At 38.7% G+C, this 21,857-nt stretch overlaps 1 protein-coding gene across 6 annotated transcripts in view; it reads left to right on the top strand.

Annotated features, from left to right (window-relative positions):
- LOC101974187 (solute carrier family 28 member 3) overlaps positions 1 to 21,857 on the top strand; it is a 117,618-nt gene that overhangs the window by 18,304 nt on the left and 77,457 nt on the right. For all 6 annotated transcript variants that reach the window (XR_013438023.1, XM_078047397.1, XM_078047402.1 and 3 more), the window contains one exon: positions 10,733 to 10,854. Coding sequence is in view for 5 of the 6 variants with exons in the window: in XM_078047397.1 (XP_077903523.1) it covers positions 10,733 to 10,854 (122 nt within the window). In the remaining variant the exon portion in view is untranslated. The remainder of the gene's footprint in view (positions 1 to 10,732; positions 10,855 to 21,857) is intronic.

A 21,857-nucleotide genomic window follows, 5' to 3' on the forward strand; every position in this document is an offset into this window, starting at 1 on the left:
GGAGGACTGCCAGTTTGAGTCCTGCCTCAACAACTTAATGAGACCGTGTCTCAAAAGAAAAAACTGAAAGGGCTAGAAATGTAATTCAGTGGTGGAGCACTCCTGTGTCTAATCACCAGTACCTAAAACAAAACAAAACAAAACAAAAGGAGTGGGCAGAGAGGAGGACAGGAAAGGCTGGGTCAGTGTGGGGTCAAGGGACAGCTGAGGCTCAGGATCACAATAAGGACTGTCAGGCATTTGTGGATTTCCATCAAAAAATCCCTGTCATCTGGGGACTCATCTGGAAGTCATATAAGGTCATCAGGGTACAAGAAGTGACTTTCAGTGAGCCAGTGGACTGAGGAAGTGCAGTCCCTTTTGTTAGCAAATCTTTGATTAACCCGTGGTCATTATTTACAGCTCTCTGCATATTGTAACTGCGCCACTGGTTCTAAATAATCACTATTCAGTATTTATTTACACAAAGTGCCTTTAGAATCAAGTCAGGCTTGGAATTATAACAATTTAGAGAAGGGGTTGAGAAAGTTCAAAAGATGAGTGGAAAAGAAAAACCAAACAGAAAATTACAGAGAGAATCATGACTTCACCAATGTGGATTTGAGACATTTTTTCTTTGACTAGAATCTGAGTTTTTTATTTTGCTCTGCAAATGAAATCAGAAATTCATAAACTTGGTGGGAGAAAATATCATTTCACTGAGAGATCAAGTACAAATAAGATATCCTCCTTGGCAAAGATAACAAAAATGCCTTTGTTTTATAACTAAAAGAGAAAGGAACTTACTTTAAGATAAACAGTGTGAACTCTATCTTTAATGCATGTATTTATGACTCATGTTTGCTAGGATTACAGGTGTGCACCACTGCACCCAGCTCAATTTAACAATTTTTCAATACAATTAGCCAAAGCTAATCCCAGCACAAATAGATAACAAATGTTATAATTTAAGAAGTGGATAAGAGAGGCAGAAAGGAAACAATGAAATTTAAAATGCCCCCATCAGGGCTGGGGATGTGGCTCAAGCGGTAGTGCGCTTGCCTGGCATGTGGGGCTCTGGGTTCAATCCTTAGCACAACATAAAATAAAAATAAACATGTGTGTCTGCCGAGAACTAAAAAACAAATATTGAAAAAATTCTCTCTCTCTCTCTCTCTCTCTCTCTCTCTCTCTCTCTCTCTCTCTCTCTCTCATCTCTTAAAAAAATGCCCACATCATATGAAAGAGTGGAAAAATGGCCTAGTGTCTGGCTTCTTGGAATTCATACTTCCAGTATGTGAATTACTAATTCTTCCTGGAATCACCCCCTTTTCCTCTGGAGTGTCCTTGAGTGAACTCAAGCAAGTGACCTTGAGGGCCATGTTAGCTCTCCTGCCATCCTCATGCAGCCCTCCACACACCAGGACAGTTTCATTTTACTTTATTTTCTGCAGTGGTGGGGATCAAACCCAGAACCCTGTGCATCATAGGCAAGAGCTCTACCATAGGCCACTTTGAAGGAGTCCAGGACATTATCAGAACTTTTTTGCTCAAGGCTGAAAGATTTCTATACAGTTTATAAAATCCTATGACCTGTTTTGTGATGAATTTATAATTATTTATAACTATATCCCTAGTTACAAAAAAAAAAGGCAGTAAGAGCTAACCTCAATAGTTCTTACTATGTGCCCTGTGTTAGTCTAAATTCTTTGCATATGAACTCACTTAGTTCTTACAACATCTGTTAAAAAAAGGTGGGGGGTGAGTCATGGGCCACAGTCACCCAGCTAGTGTCAGGGCCGGGCATTTAATGTAGGTAATGTGCCCTCAACAGCCACCTCATTCTAATCCATATAAAGATAGTCCAGACTCAGAACAGTTCAATTTACAGTTTCTCTTTTTTCTTTTTTTCAGTCCTAGAGATTGAACCCAGCAGCAATCTACCACTGAGCAACATCCCAGCCGCCCCCTGTCCTTTTATTTTTTGGTGCTGGGGATTGAACCTAGGGTCTTGTGCATGCTAGGCAAGCACTCTACCAACTGAGCTATATCCCCAGCCCCCCTTTTTGTTTTTTGAGACAGGATCTGGCTAAATTGCCAAAGCTGGTCTTGAACTTGCCACCCCTGCTGCCTCGTCCTCCTGAGTTGCTAGGGTTACAGATTACACCACTGCGTCCAGCTCAATTTAATAATTTTTCAATTTTACTATCATATGAAAATATGCATTCTTTGAATTTCTATCTCTTCCCAAACTAGCAATTTGCAGTCAGGTCCTTTCTGGAGATGCTGAACAGCAGCAGCATATCCCAGTTCCCTGTAACTCAATCACCAGAACCGACAGCCACAGCTCTAGTGGCTCTAGCAGCTCTAGCGCACTGTGTTGTCAGGCTGAGGATTTCATTAGGCTAGAAGTACTACATGTATCTTCACTGACAATGCTTTCAATTCCAAATTGGTTTATCAGGATGTATATTGGAAATCCAGCCTCTTGAGATAGGAATTGGGATGCAACACACAATTCAGGGCCAAGAATGATAGGGATCTGCTAAAGAGCAGGTTTTAATGTTCAGGTAGGACTGTACAGGGTATTCAAGAAGGGCATGAGATGGAAAAGATGCTTCCACAGGTGTTTAGACAGGGAACTTTCCTGAGCTCCCAAAGTTTCCAGGTCTACACAGTCCCCCATCTCAGGCCATGACAACCCCACCCAGGAGTCCAGAGCAAAATTCTTGGCATGATCATTGGTTCTTTCTTTCTCATTCAATCTTCTGCCCACCAGATCAGAGATCTTTGCTTTGTGCACTTATGGCTTCCAGGAGCCTAGAATAGTGCTTGGCTCAGTAAATATTTGAGATGCAAAGGCAGGTAAAAAAGCAGCAAGAAAAGCCCCTGTCTGCAAAGCATATAGGACCCAAGGGCATTCTACCACTCAGCTGCATCCCCAGCTCTTAAAAAGAAAACATGCATCACAACAGCCTGCTTGACTCCAAAGGTTCTAGCAATGTGACCCAGGTTGCATGTTTAACTTTTTCCTAGAGCTGGAGATTGAACCCAGCACCTCAAGCATACTAGGCAAGAGCTCTAACACTGAGCTACACCCCCCCACTCACACACACCCCCACCCTACCCCTGGCTAGGGTGTTTAACTTATGAGCCTCCCAGACATTTTGGGGATTGCCCAGGATGAGTATTCTATCACAGTTCACTGGATGGATTCCCAGTGAGTGTGATGTGGTACTGGGGAAGTCCCTGGCTAAATGTATTCTCCATTTCCCTGCCCATTCCCCCACCCTGCTCTGGAATACTTGAGATCCTTGGTCTTGGTTGGCACCCATGTCTGGGAGGAGTCTACAAAGAGGCAGGGTTGGGAATTGGGATTCCTCCACACTTCCTGTAAATAAAGCAAAGGGAGAATTTAGGGAAATTCCAGTTTGCTATGTAGGTGACATGTGCTGCACGTACTTACACCAGGCCTCCCACCCATGCTTTCAACAGCTGTGACATATCCTTGACTCAAAACACTCCTGGATGGAGCCAGTAGATATACCCATTTCACAGACTGAGACCTAAACCCCATGTGCTACTTCTTGTTATCAGGTTACGGAATCAAGTTAAGAGTCAGTTCATACTCAGTCAACAACTAGAAATCAATATCCAAGGGCTGAGGCTGTAGCTCAGTGGTAAAGAGCTTGCCTCGGTCGCATGCGTGAGGCAATGAGTTTGATCCTCAGCACCACATAAAAATAAATAAAGATACTATGTGTTCATCTACAACTAAAAAAATATATACATAAAAATATTTTTTAAAAAATATACAAGCTGGTAACTTTATAAGGATTTTTGAAAAATTGAATTGATATTTGGGCTATAGTGTGGCTCAGTGGCAGAGCCCTTGCCTAGCATGCCTAAGGCCCTGGGTTCAACCCCCAGCATTGCAAACAAACAAAAATGAGATTATTCAAACATCTACTATGCACCAAGGCTATTATAGACGCTTAGAATACATCAAGGAACAAAACAATGACCCTACCTTCATGAAGGTTATGATTACCTAGCAGGGGAGACAGGTAATCAATGTAGTGAATAGGTACAAATGGGTACAAATCTGTTATCTTATAAGGGGATTCGTGTTATAGAATCTTTATTAAGGAAGAATTACAATAATTGAAATAATAAAAAATGTAAAGGATTCAGTAGACAAATACTCATTAAATCTGGGAAGAAGTAAAATCAAAGAAGGTCTCAGTTTCATTGTGGCAAATTTTAGAAAAACAGAGTCTGTGTGTTGCCCCTAGAAAGGGAGAAGCATCACCTTTTCTCTTGCATGCATGGTGTCCCAGAGGATAGGACAAAGTCACACCGAATAACATCTTCCTGCCACGTGTGTGTCAACTTTCTTCCCTGGTTGCCACACATGAGGCCCTCTCCACACACCCACCTGTCTTACAGGCTCATGATGAGGAAGCTGAGGTCAGAGTCCTTAAGTGTCTTACTCAGGTCCTGCTGAAGGCTAATGATGAGAGAACCTGGAACCTGGGTCCTGATGCTATGATGCTTCTCAAATTATCCCCTGCTAGAAACCTAGAATCCCATGACCTGGGCTGGAGTGGGGGGCAAGAGATATTTGCTTATCATGACTCTAATATGCATTCTTCAGGAAATAATCAAGCATTTATAATAATAATAGCTAATTTTAAGTTTGATGTACATACCAGGTCTCATTCCAATAATGTCACTAGTGAGATTCTCAGTAGATCCCATAGTGAGATTCTCAGTAGATCCCATAAATTCTAAGAGGCTCTGAGAGGTTGCTTAAATGGCTCAAGATCCCAACCTAAAATTAAGGAATCTAGATTAGACCCAAAGCCAGGCATGGTAGCACACACCTATAATCCCAGCAACCTGGGAGTCTGATGCAGGAGATTGCAAATTTAAGGCTAGCCTGGGCATCTTGGTGAGACCCTGGTCTCAAAATGAAAAATGAACAAGGATGTAACTCAGTGGTAAAGCACCCCTGGGTTCCATCCCCAATACCACCCAAATACTAAATAAATAAACAGAAGATCACAACTAGGAAGTCTGACTTCTGAGGTCTTTATTTTAAAATAATAATAATACATACATACATATACAAAAACAAAATGATAAAATAAGTATATTTCATATTATTCCACACCAAAATCTCAGAGTATCTGATGGACCCACTTGAAGCAAATTGTCCATTTGGACTGGGATTGACCTGACATCTTCATCAGGGTATTCCACAGTACCTCCTATGCCAGAATGTCAACTTCACCCTGTGACTTTACTTCCATATAATGTCCAGGATCTCACTACTACCTAATTTTTTTTCAGTACTAGGGATTTAACCCAGGAGTGATCTACTACAACTACAAACCCAACCCTTTTTAACTTTTTTTTTTTAAATTTTAGACAGGGTCTCAATAATTTGCCTCGGCTAACTTCAAACTTTCAGTCCTCCTGCCTCAGCCTCCTGAGTAGCTCAGGTTACAGGAACACACTATAATGTCTGGATACTAACCAATGATTTAATATCAATTGAAAATGGTTGCTCAAAGGGGTCTCAAAATTATGCTTTTCAAATTCTATCAAGTCCCTTGTCTTTGCTCCTGACATTATTATACAAGATATAGCTTCTTATCAAGTGGGATATTTGCTTACCCTGAAATAGACAATATATATGCTTACCTTTCCTCTTTTCAACTTTTCTCTATATTTCATTATTATTAATATTATTTTATTATTATTCATTTAAAGAATCATTAGCCAGGCACAGTGGTACATGCCTGTAATCCCAGCAATTTAGGAGGCTGAGAGAAGATGATCATAAGTTCAAGATAAACCATCAGCAACTTACTAAGATTCTGTCTCAAAATAAAAGAGAAAGGACTAGGGGTGTATTTCAGTGCTAGAGTGCCCCTGGGTTCAATCCCAGTACCAAATTTTATATATAAATATATAAAAAATATATTTATACATACACATACCAGTAGGGACTCATTAATTAAATTTGATGTGTTTTGATTGATTATTAAGACTATTCTCTCTCATATAACTTCTATATCCTTTAGATACACTCTCCAAAAATATCCAACTTTCTTGTGTTTCTAGAAAAAATAAATCCTAGGTGCAACCTGTCAGATGCTTTGGGAGTGGGGGGCATATTTAGGTGAGATACAGTTGTTCAGAGCTTTTACATACCTACTCTCTGTGCTTCCTTGACACCTAGACCTGTGTCCACTGCAGAGTCCATGATGCACAGGTGTGCTGATAAGACAGGTGCATTGTAGGTCTAGGATATCCCTGCTAAGAGACCCAAGCAAAGATAAAGCCAATCCAAGGGCCATTCCTTGTTCCAATGAAAGTGCTCTGAGGGGGAACAGAGTCCAGAGAGCCTGGAAGATTTGCCTGCAAGGAAGAGAAAGTACAATGAGGAGGTGAGAGCCAAACATGACACCATGCTCCTCAGTAGTGCCAGTGCCTACTGTATGTGGAGTCCTAAGAGGAAGCTGGGAAATTTCTTTATTCTTAGTAGTCACAATTTGTATTGAGTAGTCACAATTTGTATTGAGTAGTCACAATCTGTATAGAGTAAATGAATGGACGTCAACTAGAATGACTTCTTTTGAATTATGCTAATGAATGCCAGCAAGGCAAATAAGTAACAGAACTAACATTAACAGAAAAACTCAAAAGCTGAGGCTTTTTGCTTTGGTTTTATAGTTTCTTTTATTTGATTGTTGTTGTTGCATTGTGTATAAAAGACATAGTTCTTTTCTGCTCATGAATTGTTTCTAGAGTAGTAAATGAATTAGAATTAAATATGTCCTTGTTTTCTGATGTTCCCAAATCATTCTTCATCTTCCTGTTATTCTTTTTTTCCCCTCCATTTTTCCCATGCGCCCCCCCCCCCCCCACACACACACATTGTGGATCAGCATCCACTTATCAGAGAAGACATTTGGCCTTTGTGGTATCTAGTGTTCAGAGGGAGTGTTGAAAAGTAAAACCTAACTGCGAAAAGACAATTCTTTTAAAAAAACAAATCCTTGGGGCTGGGGATGTAGCTCAAGCGGTAGCGCGCTCGCCTGGCATGCATGTGGCCCGGGTTCGATCCTCAGCACCACATACAAACAAAGATGTTGTGTCCGCCGAAAACTAAAAAATAAATATTAAAAAATTCTCTTTCACTCTCTCTTTAAAAACAAAACAAAACAAAAAAACCAAATCCAAGTACTTGCAATTTGAAATATACTTTTAATGTAAACCGAGAGGCCCACACATACTAGGCACATACTTTACCACTAAGCTGCATCCCAGGCCCAAATATACATCTTCATTGTTTTTTCTTTTCTTTTGGATCATCTGAATAACTGGTGATGGTTAACTGGACTTACCAGCTTGTAAACCCCCTAGAATTACATTTTATGCATTTATATATAAATATGTATATTTAGTATAAATTATTTTATACATTGACCTTTTTTAATATTAATAATATTTATTAAGTCAATATTATTTGGTTTACTTATTTATTAAACTACTTCAAGATGAATAGACAAACATAATACATAAAATGTTCTTCAAAGAAGAGGACAGCCAGGGGAAATGAAAATTATACTGTAATTTATAATACATATATTACATATACATACACTGTAACATATAATACATCGTGCTCAGCATCAGCCAAGCTTTATAAATAATTTTTTTGAATTCATTTTATTCCTTTTGGAAATGTTGTCACTAAAAGAGTCTCCTCACTATATAACCATATATACATAAGGCAAAGAAAACAATCCCTCACCCTGCATTTTTTAAACTTTCATACTTTTTTAACATTTAATTTTTATGTGTAGTTGGACACAATGCCTTTATTTTTTTACTTATTTTTCTGTGGTGCTGAGGATCCAACCCAGGGCCTTGCACGTTCTAGGCGAGTGCTCTACTGCTGAGCTTCAACCCCAGCCCCTTAACTTTATACTTTTAATAAACATGGAGTGGTTTGAATTTGGGTTCTCTTTAATAAGCTGGTGCACATATGGTCCATAGGTTCTTAGTCTTCTTAAGCCAACTCTTGGAGGTTAGAATAGGATATAAAAATGACTAGACTAAAAAGTCCAGTGATTGGTTTGTCCCACAATGGTTTCAATATTTAAATAAAATTTGAGGGGTACTGTGATTCAAACAGATCAGAGGGGTCAAGGGACAACTTTAGAATCCTTGGTGCAAGGTATTTCTTATTGAGCAAGGACTGTACATGACCGAGGAAGGATTTTAAACGTCTCCTAAAGCTGAGAGGGCCTTTACACCTCATTTCTGATCCCATTTTCTATTTCCAAACTAGGCATCAAGAGTCATTAATTCTGGTATTGCAAGAAAACTCTGAGAGCTCTTTAAGTACAAGCCTCGGAGCCATGCCATATTAACTGAAATTTCTCTGGATGTGACCATTGTTTTGACATTTCAGGATCATGGTTATATGTACAATTTATTCTACTTAGGTTTCAGCTTTTGCTTGTTGCTGGTGTCGTCAGAGAACACAGGCGGATGTTTCAGAATCTTGTACTCAGTGCCCTCACTTGCACAATGATATGCTCTCAAGTGTTTTTGCACTCTTTTCAGACATTTTTTCCATAGCCAATGGGCAAAAATCACATTAGGTTATTGCATTTAAAAAGATTTCTGCAAAAATGGAAGGAATTAAAGGTTTTATTAACCCACACAAAGAATGGAAGTCATTTAAGTCAAGTTTCTGCGATTATAATCATAAATGGTAAAATGAAGATTTTTCTTTCCTCCTAGAAAGTAAGGATCAGTCATGACCTTAAACTAGATTGGGTCTCAATTTCATGAAGGTTATAACAGGTTGCAGCAAATGGTTTCTTCCAACAATTTTGCAATGGAAGCTTTCCACATATATGCATTGTTTATCCATACCTCTCTCAATCACTTCCAAATGGGCTTCTTGCCTTTGATAACAGAGTGACTACTAATTATGGCATTTTGTAATTATGGGGAAGAAATAATGAAAATTCCCAAGTCTTATTCATCAGTAAGAAGCATTAAAGGGCTAAAGCATAAAGTTTGAAGGGTATTGAATTATGTGTCAGGCACTATTCCAAGTGCTTTTTTAAAACTTAGGTTCTAAAAATCCTTTAAAAAGAGCATTATCAGCTTCATTTTATAGATGAAGAATCTGAGACACAGAGAACACATTTGCTTGCCCAAATTCACATGTCCAGTGACTCAGATCAGAACACATTTTCTGTAAAGGGCCAAGTAGTGAATATTTTAGTCTTTGAGCCACACAATCTCTGCCACTCTGGCCTAGTGGAATAATAGCAGCAATAAAAAGTACTGAAATGGATGAGCATACCTGTGTTTCAACCAAACTTTATTTCTGGACAATGAAATTTAAATTTCATATAATTTTCATATGCCAAAAAATATTCTCCCTTTTGATTATTTTTCAACCATTCACAAATATAAAACCTATTCCTAGTTCTCAAGCCATATAAACAGCCAAAAGCTTGAGTTTTGCCTTAAGCTGTAGTTTGACATAATTAAGAGGAAGAGCCAGGATTTGAACCCAGTAGCAAGCCCTTAACTTTATATATAGTCTTTATCATGATACTAAAAGTAAGTTAGGCCCTTTATAAAACATACAGCTGAATAGGAAGGAGAAAATAACAACCACCAATTAAAACCACACTCAAAAGTAACCACCAGCAATAGTTGGTATTTTCTCTTATTCTTTTATCCACTGTTTTGCAGTATTAAATTTTATCATTCTGCTTTTTTTAAAGTTTTTTAGCTGTAGTTGGACACAATACCTTTATTTTACTTATTTTGTGTGATGCTGAGGATAGAACCCAGTGCCTTGTATGTGCTAAGCAAGCCTTTGCCGCTGAGCCCCAACCCCAACCCCTACTTTTTTATTTATTATAAGCATTTTCATGCTTCCACAGAAGCCACACAATTATAATAGTTTGATACATAGTAGTTCAATTTTAAAAGGCTAAAGGGAAATCCTTATTTTGAAACAATTTTACAGCTCATGTTTTCATAAAGCACTTTTTATTAAGTGACCACTTGGTCACCTTTCACTTATCTGCCATTTCTGTTGAGTTGGAGGATTTTTTTTTTTTTTTTTTTTTTTTAGTTGGAGGATTTTTTAAAACAACTCAGCCTGAAGCAGGGATGTAGTGAAATGGCTTTCTAATGACCATTGTTCCTTTATTACCTAGATGACTCTAAACAAAAGGCTAATTTTCCCACCTCTGTTTGTCCAAGTGGGACACAGAGGTAGTTGTATACACTGCACCTAACTTGTGCCTGGCTCAGAGTAGATGATCACTTGATAGGAACCAATTCTTACTTGCCCTGCTCTATCAACCACACTCCTTCCCTCAACACTATTCACAAGAAGAGAGCTATTTCACTAAGGTCTACAGAGAAAGTATCACGCCTGTGTACCACAAAAGTCTTCTTTCCAGAAGTGAACATGGAAAGCCTAGGATGGAAATCATTAGAAGGATAAAAGAGGTGGGCGGGCCTGAACCAGAAGCCTCCACTCCGCCCTTCTGGCCCCTCTGGCCCCACCCAATCTGGTTTCAGCCCAAGTCATTCCGGAGATTATTATAGAAGTTTCCAAACTGAAGCAATGCCCAGATTTCCGCCACAGCAGCTGGCATTTTGACATCAACAGAGACTGTTTTCTTCTACCCAGGTACCGAGGACCTTCAGATAGGACATCAGAGAATTCAGAGCCCAGACAGTGGTGAACAGAACATGGAGCTGACAAGTACAGCAGCCCCCAAAACCGAGGGCTTCAGCAACACTGGCTTCCGGGTGAGCAGAACTTTCTTCTTCTGTTTGAAACCAAATAAATGGAAAAAAATGCTCTTTCCTTACCCGCTTGGCAAGTTTCTTAAATTTAAACAGTGGGATTACTGGGCCACTGTCAAGAATTTTAATGTCACATTTAGCCCACTATTTTCTTCTTGGGTTCTTTTGTGTTGACAAACCTGAAAAGTCTCTTTTAATGACTTAGGGTTGATCCAGACTTGCTCTGTCGCTAGGAAACAAAACTGCCTTCTCCTCCCTTTTTTCCCCCTCCGGCTCACAACATGGTTGCAATATTTACCTGCAGGCATCCTTCCAAAGATTGGGGGGAAATTCCATCTTGAATAGAGCAAGCATCTCAGAACTCCTTCCTTCTAAACTAGGTCCCACAGCCCCTGTCTGATAGTGGCCCTGGTGCCTGCCCCAGAACAGACTCTTGTCATCCACCCAAACTCACTAAGTGATTAATGCTGCTCATCCCAGGGTTGGGTGCCACAGTCCCAGAAGGAGGCATATTAAAAACACCAGGCAGGGTTGGGGTGTATCTCAGTGGTGGGGTGTAGCTTGCTTAGCATGCTCAAAGACCTGGATTCCATTCTCAGTGCTGCCTTAATAAATTAATTTAAAAATGAATTATCTCTTAAAAAAAAAATAAAGCAGGCTATTCCAATTTGGTGTAGGATGGGGATTTTCAGAGTTGTTCCTAGGTGTGCTTCTTTTCCTGACCTGACACTTAGCATGAGAACTTTGGAAAAGACACAAAATCTGCAATGAGCATGTGTGAGCAGCCCCTTGGGCCTCATCATCACTAGAAGGACAAAACAGAACTTTTGGGTATTAATAAGAAAAGAAGAAGGGGAAAAAGGACTTTGACATGAACCCTGATTCTACCTATAAGTTACTATCTCTCCGAGTCCCAGTTTGTCTATTCAATAGTCACAGGGATGTCCATCTGATAGTAAATGGGAGGAAAAACTTCTACCCTTTCAGGTACAATTCCTAAGTCCCATGAATTAAACAAATGAAAACTGAGATAACAGGAGAAAAGTATTACAAATTTTAGTAACTTTTTAAATTTCACATGGGAATCTCACAAAAAAGTGAAAAACCCAAAGAAGCAGTTAGACTTGAGAGTTTATGTATCATTTTAACAAAGGGTGTCACATTAGGAGAAGTGACTAGACAAAGGAAAGAGGTTTGGGGCTGTTCAGGCCAATGAATTTTGGGAAAGCAACTTGGAAATATATGGCAGGGGGGACGACTAATGGAAGATAAAGCTGATTCTGGGAAGGTTTGCTTTTCCACACTTACCGCCTGGTGAAAAGGGTTGTTCTCCTCTCACTTTTATGGGACAAAGGGACAAGGGAAATAATATGCCTTGCTTTTAGGAAGATGAGGGAGGGCAGAGTGCTCCTTCTCAGTTACCTTAGTTCAAAATATTCTTCTGTGAGAATGGCATGTTTTGAAAGTGGCATACCCTGGTCCCTGTATGAATATTAAATGATGGAAGGGGGCACCAGGTATGAAACCTGTTATAAGTTAAGAGAGTGAAATGAGGGGCTGCATGGGGGCAAAGCAGGTCTAATAGTGAGAAAAAAGCTGGTGCACATCTCTGCAACTGGCTGCTCACAGTAAGCAGGACACACCAGGGGCCCTGTTTCTTATCTCTCATGTTCCTCCATCAAAGCAGAGCCTCTCCAGGCTTCAGGGTTCTGAGCAGCACAGTAGCACACCAACACCTCCATCACCAACAAGCAGTGACTGGCTCATTGCTTCCAAAGCTTGCTTTTCAACAAGAATTTCTGGATCTTGTATTTACCAGTGCTAAGAAGGGACACCGATTCAAGGAGGCATGATACACTGTTTTTGCCCTTGAGAAGGAGAGCAGGGAGCCTGATGTGGTGGTGCACACTTGGAATCCCAGCTGCTCAGGAGGCGGTGACAAAGGATTGAGAGTTCAAAGCCAGTCTCAACAACTTAGCAAGGCCCTAAGCAACTTAGTGAGACCTTGTCTCTAAATAGATAATAGCAAGGGCTGGGGATGGGACTTAATGGTTAAGCATCCCTGGGTTCAATCCTGGTACCAATAATAGTAATAATAACTAAAAGAAGTAATAATAATAATTAAAAGAAGAGGAGGAAAAGGAAGAGAAGAGGAGGAACGGGAAGAAGAGCAGGCTAGAGGCTTGCACCAAATGCACTTTGCCTCTATCCCATCCCATCCTTTCCATTCTCTTGAGTCATAATAAGTCTTAATTTGTAAATAAATATATAGTTGGCGCTGGGCGGTCTGTGGAGTCCATGACAGCATACAGAGGGAGAGAGAACTGCAGTTAGGACCTAACAAATGAGCAGGCATTTTCCAGGCAGGCAGGAGGAGGTGGGTCCACAGAACACTGCAGGCAAAGAGAACTGTCCCAGAGCCTAAAAGAGAAGAGCATGTGTCTGGGGTGGGGAACAGGAGGCAGGGGACAGCACAGGCTGGTGCCAGATCATGTGGCCTCCATGTGTGCTGAGGCATGAGAGAGGGAACCACTCAAAACTAAGATGACCAAATTATTTTTAAAGTGAGCCTAGTGGCCCTCTTGAAGGTGAATGAAAATGGAGAGAGATTCGTGTGCAGTTGGGAGATCAGTTAGGAAGTCAGTATAATCATCCAGATGAGGCCGGAGGCAGTGGACACATGCAGGGACCAGGTGCTAATGTGGGTAAAAGGCTGTTCCTCAGGGGCCATCTGGAGTCAGGATCAGGGTCTGGGCGCTGCTCTGGCTCTCAACCCTCCATCTTCTCCTGTAGGGTAAGATAGTAATGGTACCTCAGGATTGTTGAGGGAATTAACTGAGGTCATACACATAAAAAGTGTTTGTAACACAGATATACACATTTATGAAAACAGTGCCCAGCACATAGTACAGGCAAAATAACAGTAGCTCTTGGTGTTGGGATTGATTAATGAGTGAGGAGTCGGTATGAGATGTCAACCTGGAAGTGCTTGCCTTTTTTAGACAGAAGATCTTTCTTTTCTTTTTTTAAAATTCTGTTTGGTCGGTTTGGTTTTAGGGTTTGTTTTGTTGTTGTTTTGTTTTTCTTTTTGTTTTCCTCTTTTCCCTCTCTCGTGTGCTCTCTCTCTCATTAGAATAAGGATCAGAATGAGTTTCATCTGAGGCTGTTGGTTGAAATTTGAGAGATTCCAGGCATTTTGACAAGAGTGTAGATCAAGTAGGGAGTTTATGGTGCACATCCACCTGGAACCTCAATCACACAGATTTGGAGACTGTTAGCACAGAGATGGACAAGGGTGTGGGTAAGACCACCACAGAGGGAAACCTGGGACACACCAGAGTTTAAAGAGTGGGAGTGCAGAGAAGGAAGCAGAGAGAGCCACAGGTAGGGACAGAGAAGCAGAACCAGGAGAGAGAGGTATCTGGAGAAGTCAAGGAAGACAGAACTAGAGGGTTCATAGGAAAGACCCCTGGGGTGGGGGGGGCATGGAATAGGCCACAAACTCATTGCATTTGCCAAATAAGCGATTACTGGTGACCTGGGGCTGGGGATGTGGTTCAAGCACTAACGCACTCGCCTGGCATGCGCCAGGGCACTGGGTTTGATACTCCACACCATATAAAAATAAAATAAAGATGTTATATCCACTGAAAACTGAAAAATAAATATCAAAAAAATTCCCTCTCTCTCTCTCTCTCTCTCTCTCTCTCTCTCTCTCTCTCTCTCTCTCTTAAAAAAAAAGAGATTACTGGTGACCTGGGGCTGGGGGTGAAGAGGGGAAATTTGTGTTATGTGTGGGTATTAGACTAGGGAAAAAATGAAGGCAGCATGTATGCTCCTCTGGCAGGGGTAAGAGGAAAAGGGGAGAGGGTAATTTAAATTGTTATTATTGTAAAAAATAACAAACATAAAACCAAGTATACAACTTTTTTTTGGTGCTACAGATTAAACCCAGGGATGCTTAAATACTGAGCTAAGTCTCCAGCCATTTGTTGTTGTTGTTGTTGTTTTGGTTGTTGTTGTTGTTGTTGTTTGTTTTTTTGAGACAGGGTCTTATTAAGTTGCTTAGGGCCTTACTAAATTGCTGATGCTTTGGGATCCTCCTGCCTCAGCCTCCCAAGCCCATGGGATTACAGGCATGCACTAATGCACCAGGTTGTCAGATATATGACTTCTTAAAAAGTGGACTGTGACTCAGATCAGAGTACAGGGATTGATATCCCTCAGTAGCCCCATCCCTACACATGCTCACTAGTACCTCCCTCCCCAACTCCACCCAGGACTAACCACTGTCCCAACTTGTTGTCCTATTTCTCAACTTCTAACTATGAGTCCCAAAGCAGCACTTGTTTTTTTGACTTTATATAACCAGAAACTTACAAAATATATTCTTTGCTTATCTTTGAACATACATGGAATTAAGCAGGATGAATTCTTTTGTATCTGGCTTCTTTTGCTTGGTTTTCAGCCATGGTGTTACAAGTGACCGTAATTATCCAGTTTTAAGAATACATAGTCCTCTGTCTGGTAAATATTCCACAATTGATAATTTTACCCTCTGGACATGGTTGTTATTACAGTTGAAGTTTTTTGGAACTTCTACAGAAAACACAGCTGTGAATGCTCTTGGACATGCTTTCTGGAGCAGTGTGACAATTTAATCAGGATTGTGCTCAGGAGTAGAATGGTGAGGTCATCAGAGTACATATACACTTTCAACTCTTACTAATAATGCCAAACTGTTTCCTAAATGACTGCACCAATTTACACGTCCATCACCAGAGCGTGAGTTCCTGTTTATCCTCCACATCTTCACAAAATTCAAATGGATTTTTTAATTTCAGCCATTTTGGTGGGTGTGTGGCCATACAGTCATGCATCAATCAACAGCATCCTTCATACATCATTAGGCAATTATGTTGGTGTGCAAACATCCCAGAGTGGACTTAAGTGAAACTCCATGGTGTAGGCCAATTACTTGTCCTGGCCTCTTGATTCAATTGAGATGTAATAAACTCAAGGTGTACAATGTTGCTGCCAGTGTAACAGCACACTGTACAGTACACATTTCTATCTTTTTTTTCTTTGTAATCACAAAGACCATGCTCTAAAATAACAACAACAACAACAACAAAAGCATAGTATAGTAGATATGTAAACCAGTAGCAGTCTTTGTCATCATCGTGATTATTATCATGCACTGTACCTCGTTGTGTTCACTGTGCTTCTCCACACTGGCAGTGCAATCCATTTGTTTACACCAGCATTATTACAAACACAGGAGTGATTCCTCACACTGTGAAATCACCATAGCTACAACATCACAGGTTAATAGGCATTTTTCAGCTCTACTTCCATCCTTTGGGACCACCATCTCATATGTGGTCTGCCATTGACCAAAACATCATTATGCAGCACAGGACTCACTCACGTCATTGAGGTTTAAGTTAACTTTTCCCATGTTATTGATCATCTCATGCCAACTTTATAAAATACCTGTTCAAGTCTCCTGCCCATTTTCTCTACTGGATTTTTCCTTTTTCTTTGTGATTTGAAAAAGTTACTTAAGTGTTCTGGCTACAAGCCCTTTGGCAGTTATGATTTGCAAATGTCTTCTATCACCCTAAAGATGTCTTCCAGTCTTTAATGATTTATTTTGATGAACAAAAGTTAGTCATATCATGGTCTCATTTGTCAGTTTCTTCTCTTTTCCTTTTCTTGCTTAGGGAAGTGGCTGAGTAGGGTGTGGCATGTGTCTGTAAAGCCAGTGACTAAGAGGTTGAGGCAAGAGGACTGCAAATTGGAGGCCAACTTGGGCAACTTAACAAAACCCTGTCTCAAAATTTAAAAATAAATAAATAAAAAGAACTGGGGAGATAGCTCAGTGGCAGAGCTTCCCTAGATTCAATATTTAGTATCACAAAATAATAACAATAATAATAATAATAATGATTTTTAAAAATTGTAAAGCTTCTTATTTTCACATTGAGGTCTCTAGTCCCCTTGAAATTAAGGTTAATATGTATTGTACGGTGGGAGTCAAGTTTTTTTGGTTTTCTGCATGGACATTGAATTTATTTATTTATTTGTTTACTTATTTATTTATACCAGGGACTGAACCCATGGACATTTAATCGGCCCTTTTTAGTTTTTACTTTGGGACAGGGTCTCATCAAGTTGCTTGGGCCTCACTAAATGGCTGAGGCTAGTCTCAAACTTGTGATCCTCCTTCCTCAGCCTCCCAGGCACTGGGATTATAGGCATAAGCCACCATACCCAGGTGGATGTCCAATTATTTCAGCATAACTTTCTCAAAAATTTTCTTCTCCCAACTCCATAGATAGTTCTCAAGTGTTCATATTTGGGGAAGGCTTCTATTTGGAATAAGGTGACTAAAAGTTGTTTTCAAGCTAAAAGAAGGAAAGGAAGATCCGGAGAAGAGGAGAGGAGGTTAACAGGAAAGGAGGTCACCTACATCTCAGAATCTTTAAAGATGAAAATTCAGGCAAGTTTTTGAAAGAGCACTTTTATGAAAGGGTTCCCTTAGGGTTCCATCTCTAATGCCCTCCCCAAGAAAAAGCATCACCTTGCTACAGATGGCCCTCAGAGGCACAGAGACTGCTCGCTCTGGAAATCAGTAAGGTAGAACCCACTTAAGAAAGTCTTGGGGCAGGACTAGACTGGGCCTCCACTGCACAGAGGAATGGCTGAGTTACTCAGTGATTTTCCTGGTGAGCCAATCCTGCTGACAGCTCAGAGGAAGGGTTTGTTAAATGAAGATTGAAATTCTCAGCTCCTCTGGAACATTGCATAAACTTCTCAAGCAGATACGATGAGTATAGAAATTCTGAGGTCCTGGACTTACATGCCTATGTTCTCAGCAATTTAAGAGACTGATGCAGGAGGATTGTAAATTTCAAGCTAGCCTTGAAAATTTAGCAGAGCCATATCTCAAAATAAAAATTAAAAATGTTTTAAAGGGATGGTGGTATGGCTCAGTGGTGGATCACTACTGGATTCAATTCCCTGAATTGGGGAAAAAATTTATCTATTTATTTATTTATTTATTTATTTATTTATTTATTTCTGAGGTTGAAAATAATTATTCAAAGTAAAGGGAAAGGGCATTGTTTCTCCTTAAGACACTATTTTGGGAGGTCACCATGGGTCACACTCAGGTTGAGTAGTTTTGCACATCTCTCAGGATGAGCTGGGCTAGAGCTACTTAGATGCCTTTCAGAACTGAAATAAAGTACAGAAAACATAAAACAATAATTTACTTTTGTGATGGAAGTTTTAAAAATACATCTTCTTTCCTCAAATGTGCTGCACTCACACTTATTTCTAGGGGAAAAGCGCCTACGTGAAGATAACTTAAGTCACTTTCATGACAGCCCAGAGGAAAAGTATTTAGAGATCTAGAATTTTCCTCATTCAAACATTCCTGAAGTGATTCCTTTAAAAGAGGAGACGCTTACTCATCATCCATTGAGACATAGAAAACAGGAAATCATTAATAATGTGAACAGACTAAGGTACTTGCTGTGAGCTGAAGGCACAAACATCTAAGAGATACATAGCATAAGCTACATAAACAATTTTATTTTTTGGTACTAATCCATTAGAAATGTAAGATGAAACCAATAAGGCTGATTTTAACTATATTTTATTTACATTTTTCATTTGTTTCATACCAAGTCTTTGAAATCCAGAGTGATTTTTTATATCCACATGTCAACATTAACGCTAAATTTTTATCAAGAATACTTGATCTGTATTTAGATTTCATAAAATGTGTAATTACAAAAGTAGATTCATAACCAAGTTGTTCCCAACGTACTTAAATGTTTTTTAATCAATTAATCTAGTGTTCATTTTTCAATTTAAACTTAAGTTAATCAGAATTAAATTCAGGGCATCTGTCACACTAGTCACATTTCAAGTATTTAGCAACCACTTGTGGCTGGTGACTATTGCACTTATGACTCAAGGAAGGTACATGTTTCTTGGTTTTTCAATTTAAGAAAATAAAAATCTGATTATCTTTGACCTTTAAGGATCTGACCATCAAGTTCATGCCATAAAACTAAAAGAAAGTAACAACATTCGGGATTTTTCTCTGTAAGATTAGTAGTAAAGACTAGGAATGTGGCTCAGAGGTAATATTTGCCTACAACTGATGAGGCCCTGCACTCAATCCCCAGCACTCCCCTCCACCAAAAAAATAGTCAGTAGCAATATTTCCTTTTTTCATTCCTAATTTTAGTTATTTTCATCTCTTCTCCTCCCTTGGGGCAGAGGTTTTTCTTTGTTGGGAAATTTATGATTACTGATTCAATATCCAGATTTTTTATAGGTCTGTTGAGATTTTTATTTCTTCTTGAGTCAGTTCAGGTAATGTATCTGTTTTTGTGAAGTTGTCTATTTCATCCAGGTTATCTAATTTGTTGTCATATAATTATTCATGACATTCTCTCCATCTCCCCACTCTTTTTTTTTAGTATTGGGGACTAAATCCAGGGCTGCTATACCACTGAGTTACATCCTCTCAGCCTTTTTATTTTTTTATTTCAAGACAGAGTCTCACTAAATAGCTGAGTCTGCCACAGACTTTCGATCCTCCCTCCTCAGCCTCCTGAGTTGCTGGAATCATAGACAAGTGCCACTATACCCTGCTTTCATAATATTTTCTTAATATCCTTTTCATTTCTGTAAGGTTGGTAATAATGGCCCCACTTATATTTCTGATTTTAGTTTCTTTGGTCTTCTTCCTTTTTTCTTAGTCTAATAAATATTTGTCAATTTTGTTGTTTTGAAAGAATCAACTTTTATTTATCTCCACTCTAACCCTTATTACTTCCTTCCTTTGGTAGCTTTAGGTTTAGTTGGGCTGGAGCTACCTAGATGCCTTTTCACAAATGAAATAAAGTACAGAAAACTTAAATACTACCTTTTCTGTATTCTAATAGTGGAAGTTTAGGTTGTTGATTTGAGATGTTTCTTCTTTGCTAACATAAGCAATTACAACTTGAATTTCCCTCTAAGCACTACTTTAGCTTATACAAATGGGTATGGAATGTTTTCACTATTATCAAATTGTTTCCTAATTTCCCTTAGGATTTCTCCCTTAATCCATCGATTACTGAGGAGTATGTTTAATGTCCACATACCTTATAAATTTCTCCCAACTGTCCATTATTCATTTCTAAATTTGATCCAATGTGATTAGATAAGATACTTTATGTGATTTCAATATTTTTAAATTCATTGAGATTTGTTTTGATCTAATGCATGATCTAGCCTGGAGGATATTCCCAACTGCACTTGAGAAGAATGTGTATGTACAGTTGTTGGTGGAATATTCTGTATATGTCTCTCAAATTGATAGCATTGTTCAATTCCTCTATTTCCTTATTGATTATCTCTTTACTTTTCTATCTATTGTTGAGTATAGGGTCTTGCAATACCCAACTATCATTGAATTTCCTATTTCTCCCTTGAATTCTGTCAATATTTTTCATATGTCTAAGAGCTCTTTTATCAACTATGTATAAGTTTATAATTTTATTTGATGAACTGACCCTTTATCATTATAAAATATCCTTTGTTTTTAATTTTTAAAAAATTTGCCTTGAAATCTACTTTAAGCCATTTGAGTTAGCTTTTATTACTATTTGCAGGACATATATTTTTCTATCCTTTTAGCCTATTAAGTCATTGAACCTAAAGTGTCTTATAAACAGCATATATTTGGGTCATGCTTTTTCTCCATCCACCCAATATCTGCCATTTGATTGAAAGCCTTAATCCATTTATATTTAATGTAATTATTGATAAAGTAGGACTTACATCTGCTATTTTGTGTGTAATATGCATCCACTTATATACAGTTATTCCTTGATATCTATGGCAAATTGGTTCCAGGACCCCCATGGATATCAAAATCTCTAGATGATTCAAGTCCCTTATCTTAAAAATGGTATAGTATATACCTATACCTTACACACATCGCCTCTTATCTGTTAACTCATCTCAAGATTACTTATAATACTCATACAATGTAAAATATGTATAAATAATAATATTCACTCTACTGTGTTATTTAGTAAATAATGACAATAAAAAAGTGAGAACAGACACAATTTTTTCCAAATATTTTTACTCCATTATAGGTTGAATCTATTGATTCAAAATTGATATATAGAGGAATGTATATAAAATACCTTTCCTCTCAATTCATTACTTCCTTCTTGTGGTATATATTTTCTAGTATACCAATTTAATTCACTTGTTTTTTAAAATATTTCTTCACATTATTTTCTTGGAGTTTTTTGGGGGAAATTGCTATTAACATCACAATTTATAAATATCTCACTAGGATTAATACCATCTTAATTTCAGTAGAATATAAAAACTTAATAGGGGTCCATTCTCTTCCCCTTCTTTATGATATTGACATAATTTTTATAACTATAAGCCCATTAATATATTCTTTTGATTATCACTTTATGCAATAGTCATATAGGAGAGAGAATGGGTTACAAAAATATTTACCTGCATACTGATCTTTGCTGATGTTCTTTAGGTCTTCATGTGGATTTGATTACCCTATTGGGTCCTTTCATTTCATTCTGAAGGTTTCCTTGCAGAGCAGGTCTGCTAGCAGTGAATTTCCTGTTTTTGTTTATCTGGTAATGTCTTCCAATTTTTAAAGAACTGTTTTGCTAATATGGAGTTTTATATGTACCATATTTCTATAGTACTTTGAATATGAAATTTCCTACCCTTCTGGCCTTTGTGGTTTCATGAGACATCAGATGTTAAATTTATTGAGGAGCTATCATATATGATAAGTTGTTTCTATCTGGCAACTCCTCAAGTTTTTCATCAAATTTATGAACTTCTCAACAATTATTTCTTCAAATTTTCTTTCACCTTCTTCCCTCTCTCCTCTCCATCTGGAACTGCTGCTGTGCTTATATGCTTGATGGTGCCCCTCAGTCTCA

The sequence above is a fragment of the Ictidomys tridecemlineatus genome, chromosome 4, assembly GCF_052094955.1.
Source record: "Ictidomys tridecemlineatus isolate mIctTri1 chromosome 4, mIctTri1.hap1, whole genome shotgun sequence".
Classification (NCBI taxonomy): Eukaryota; Metazoa; Chordata; class Mammalia; order Rodentia; family Sciuridae; genus Ictidomys; species Ictidomys tridecemlineatus.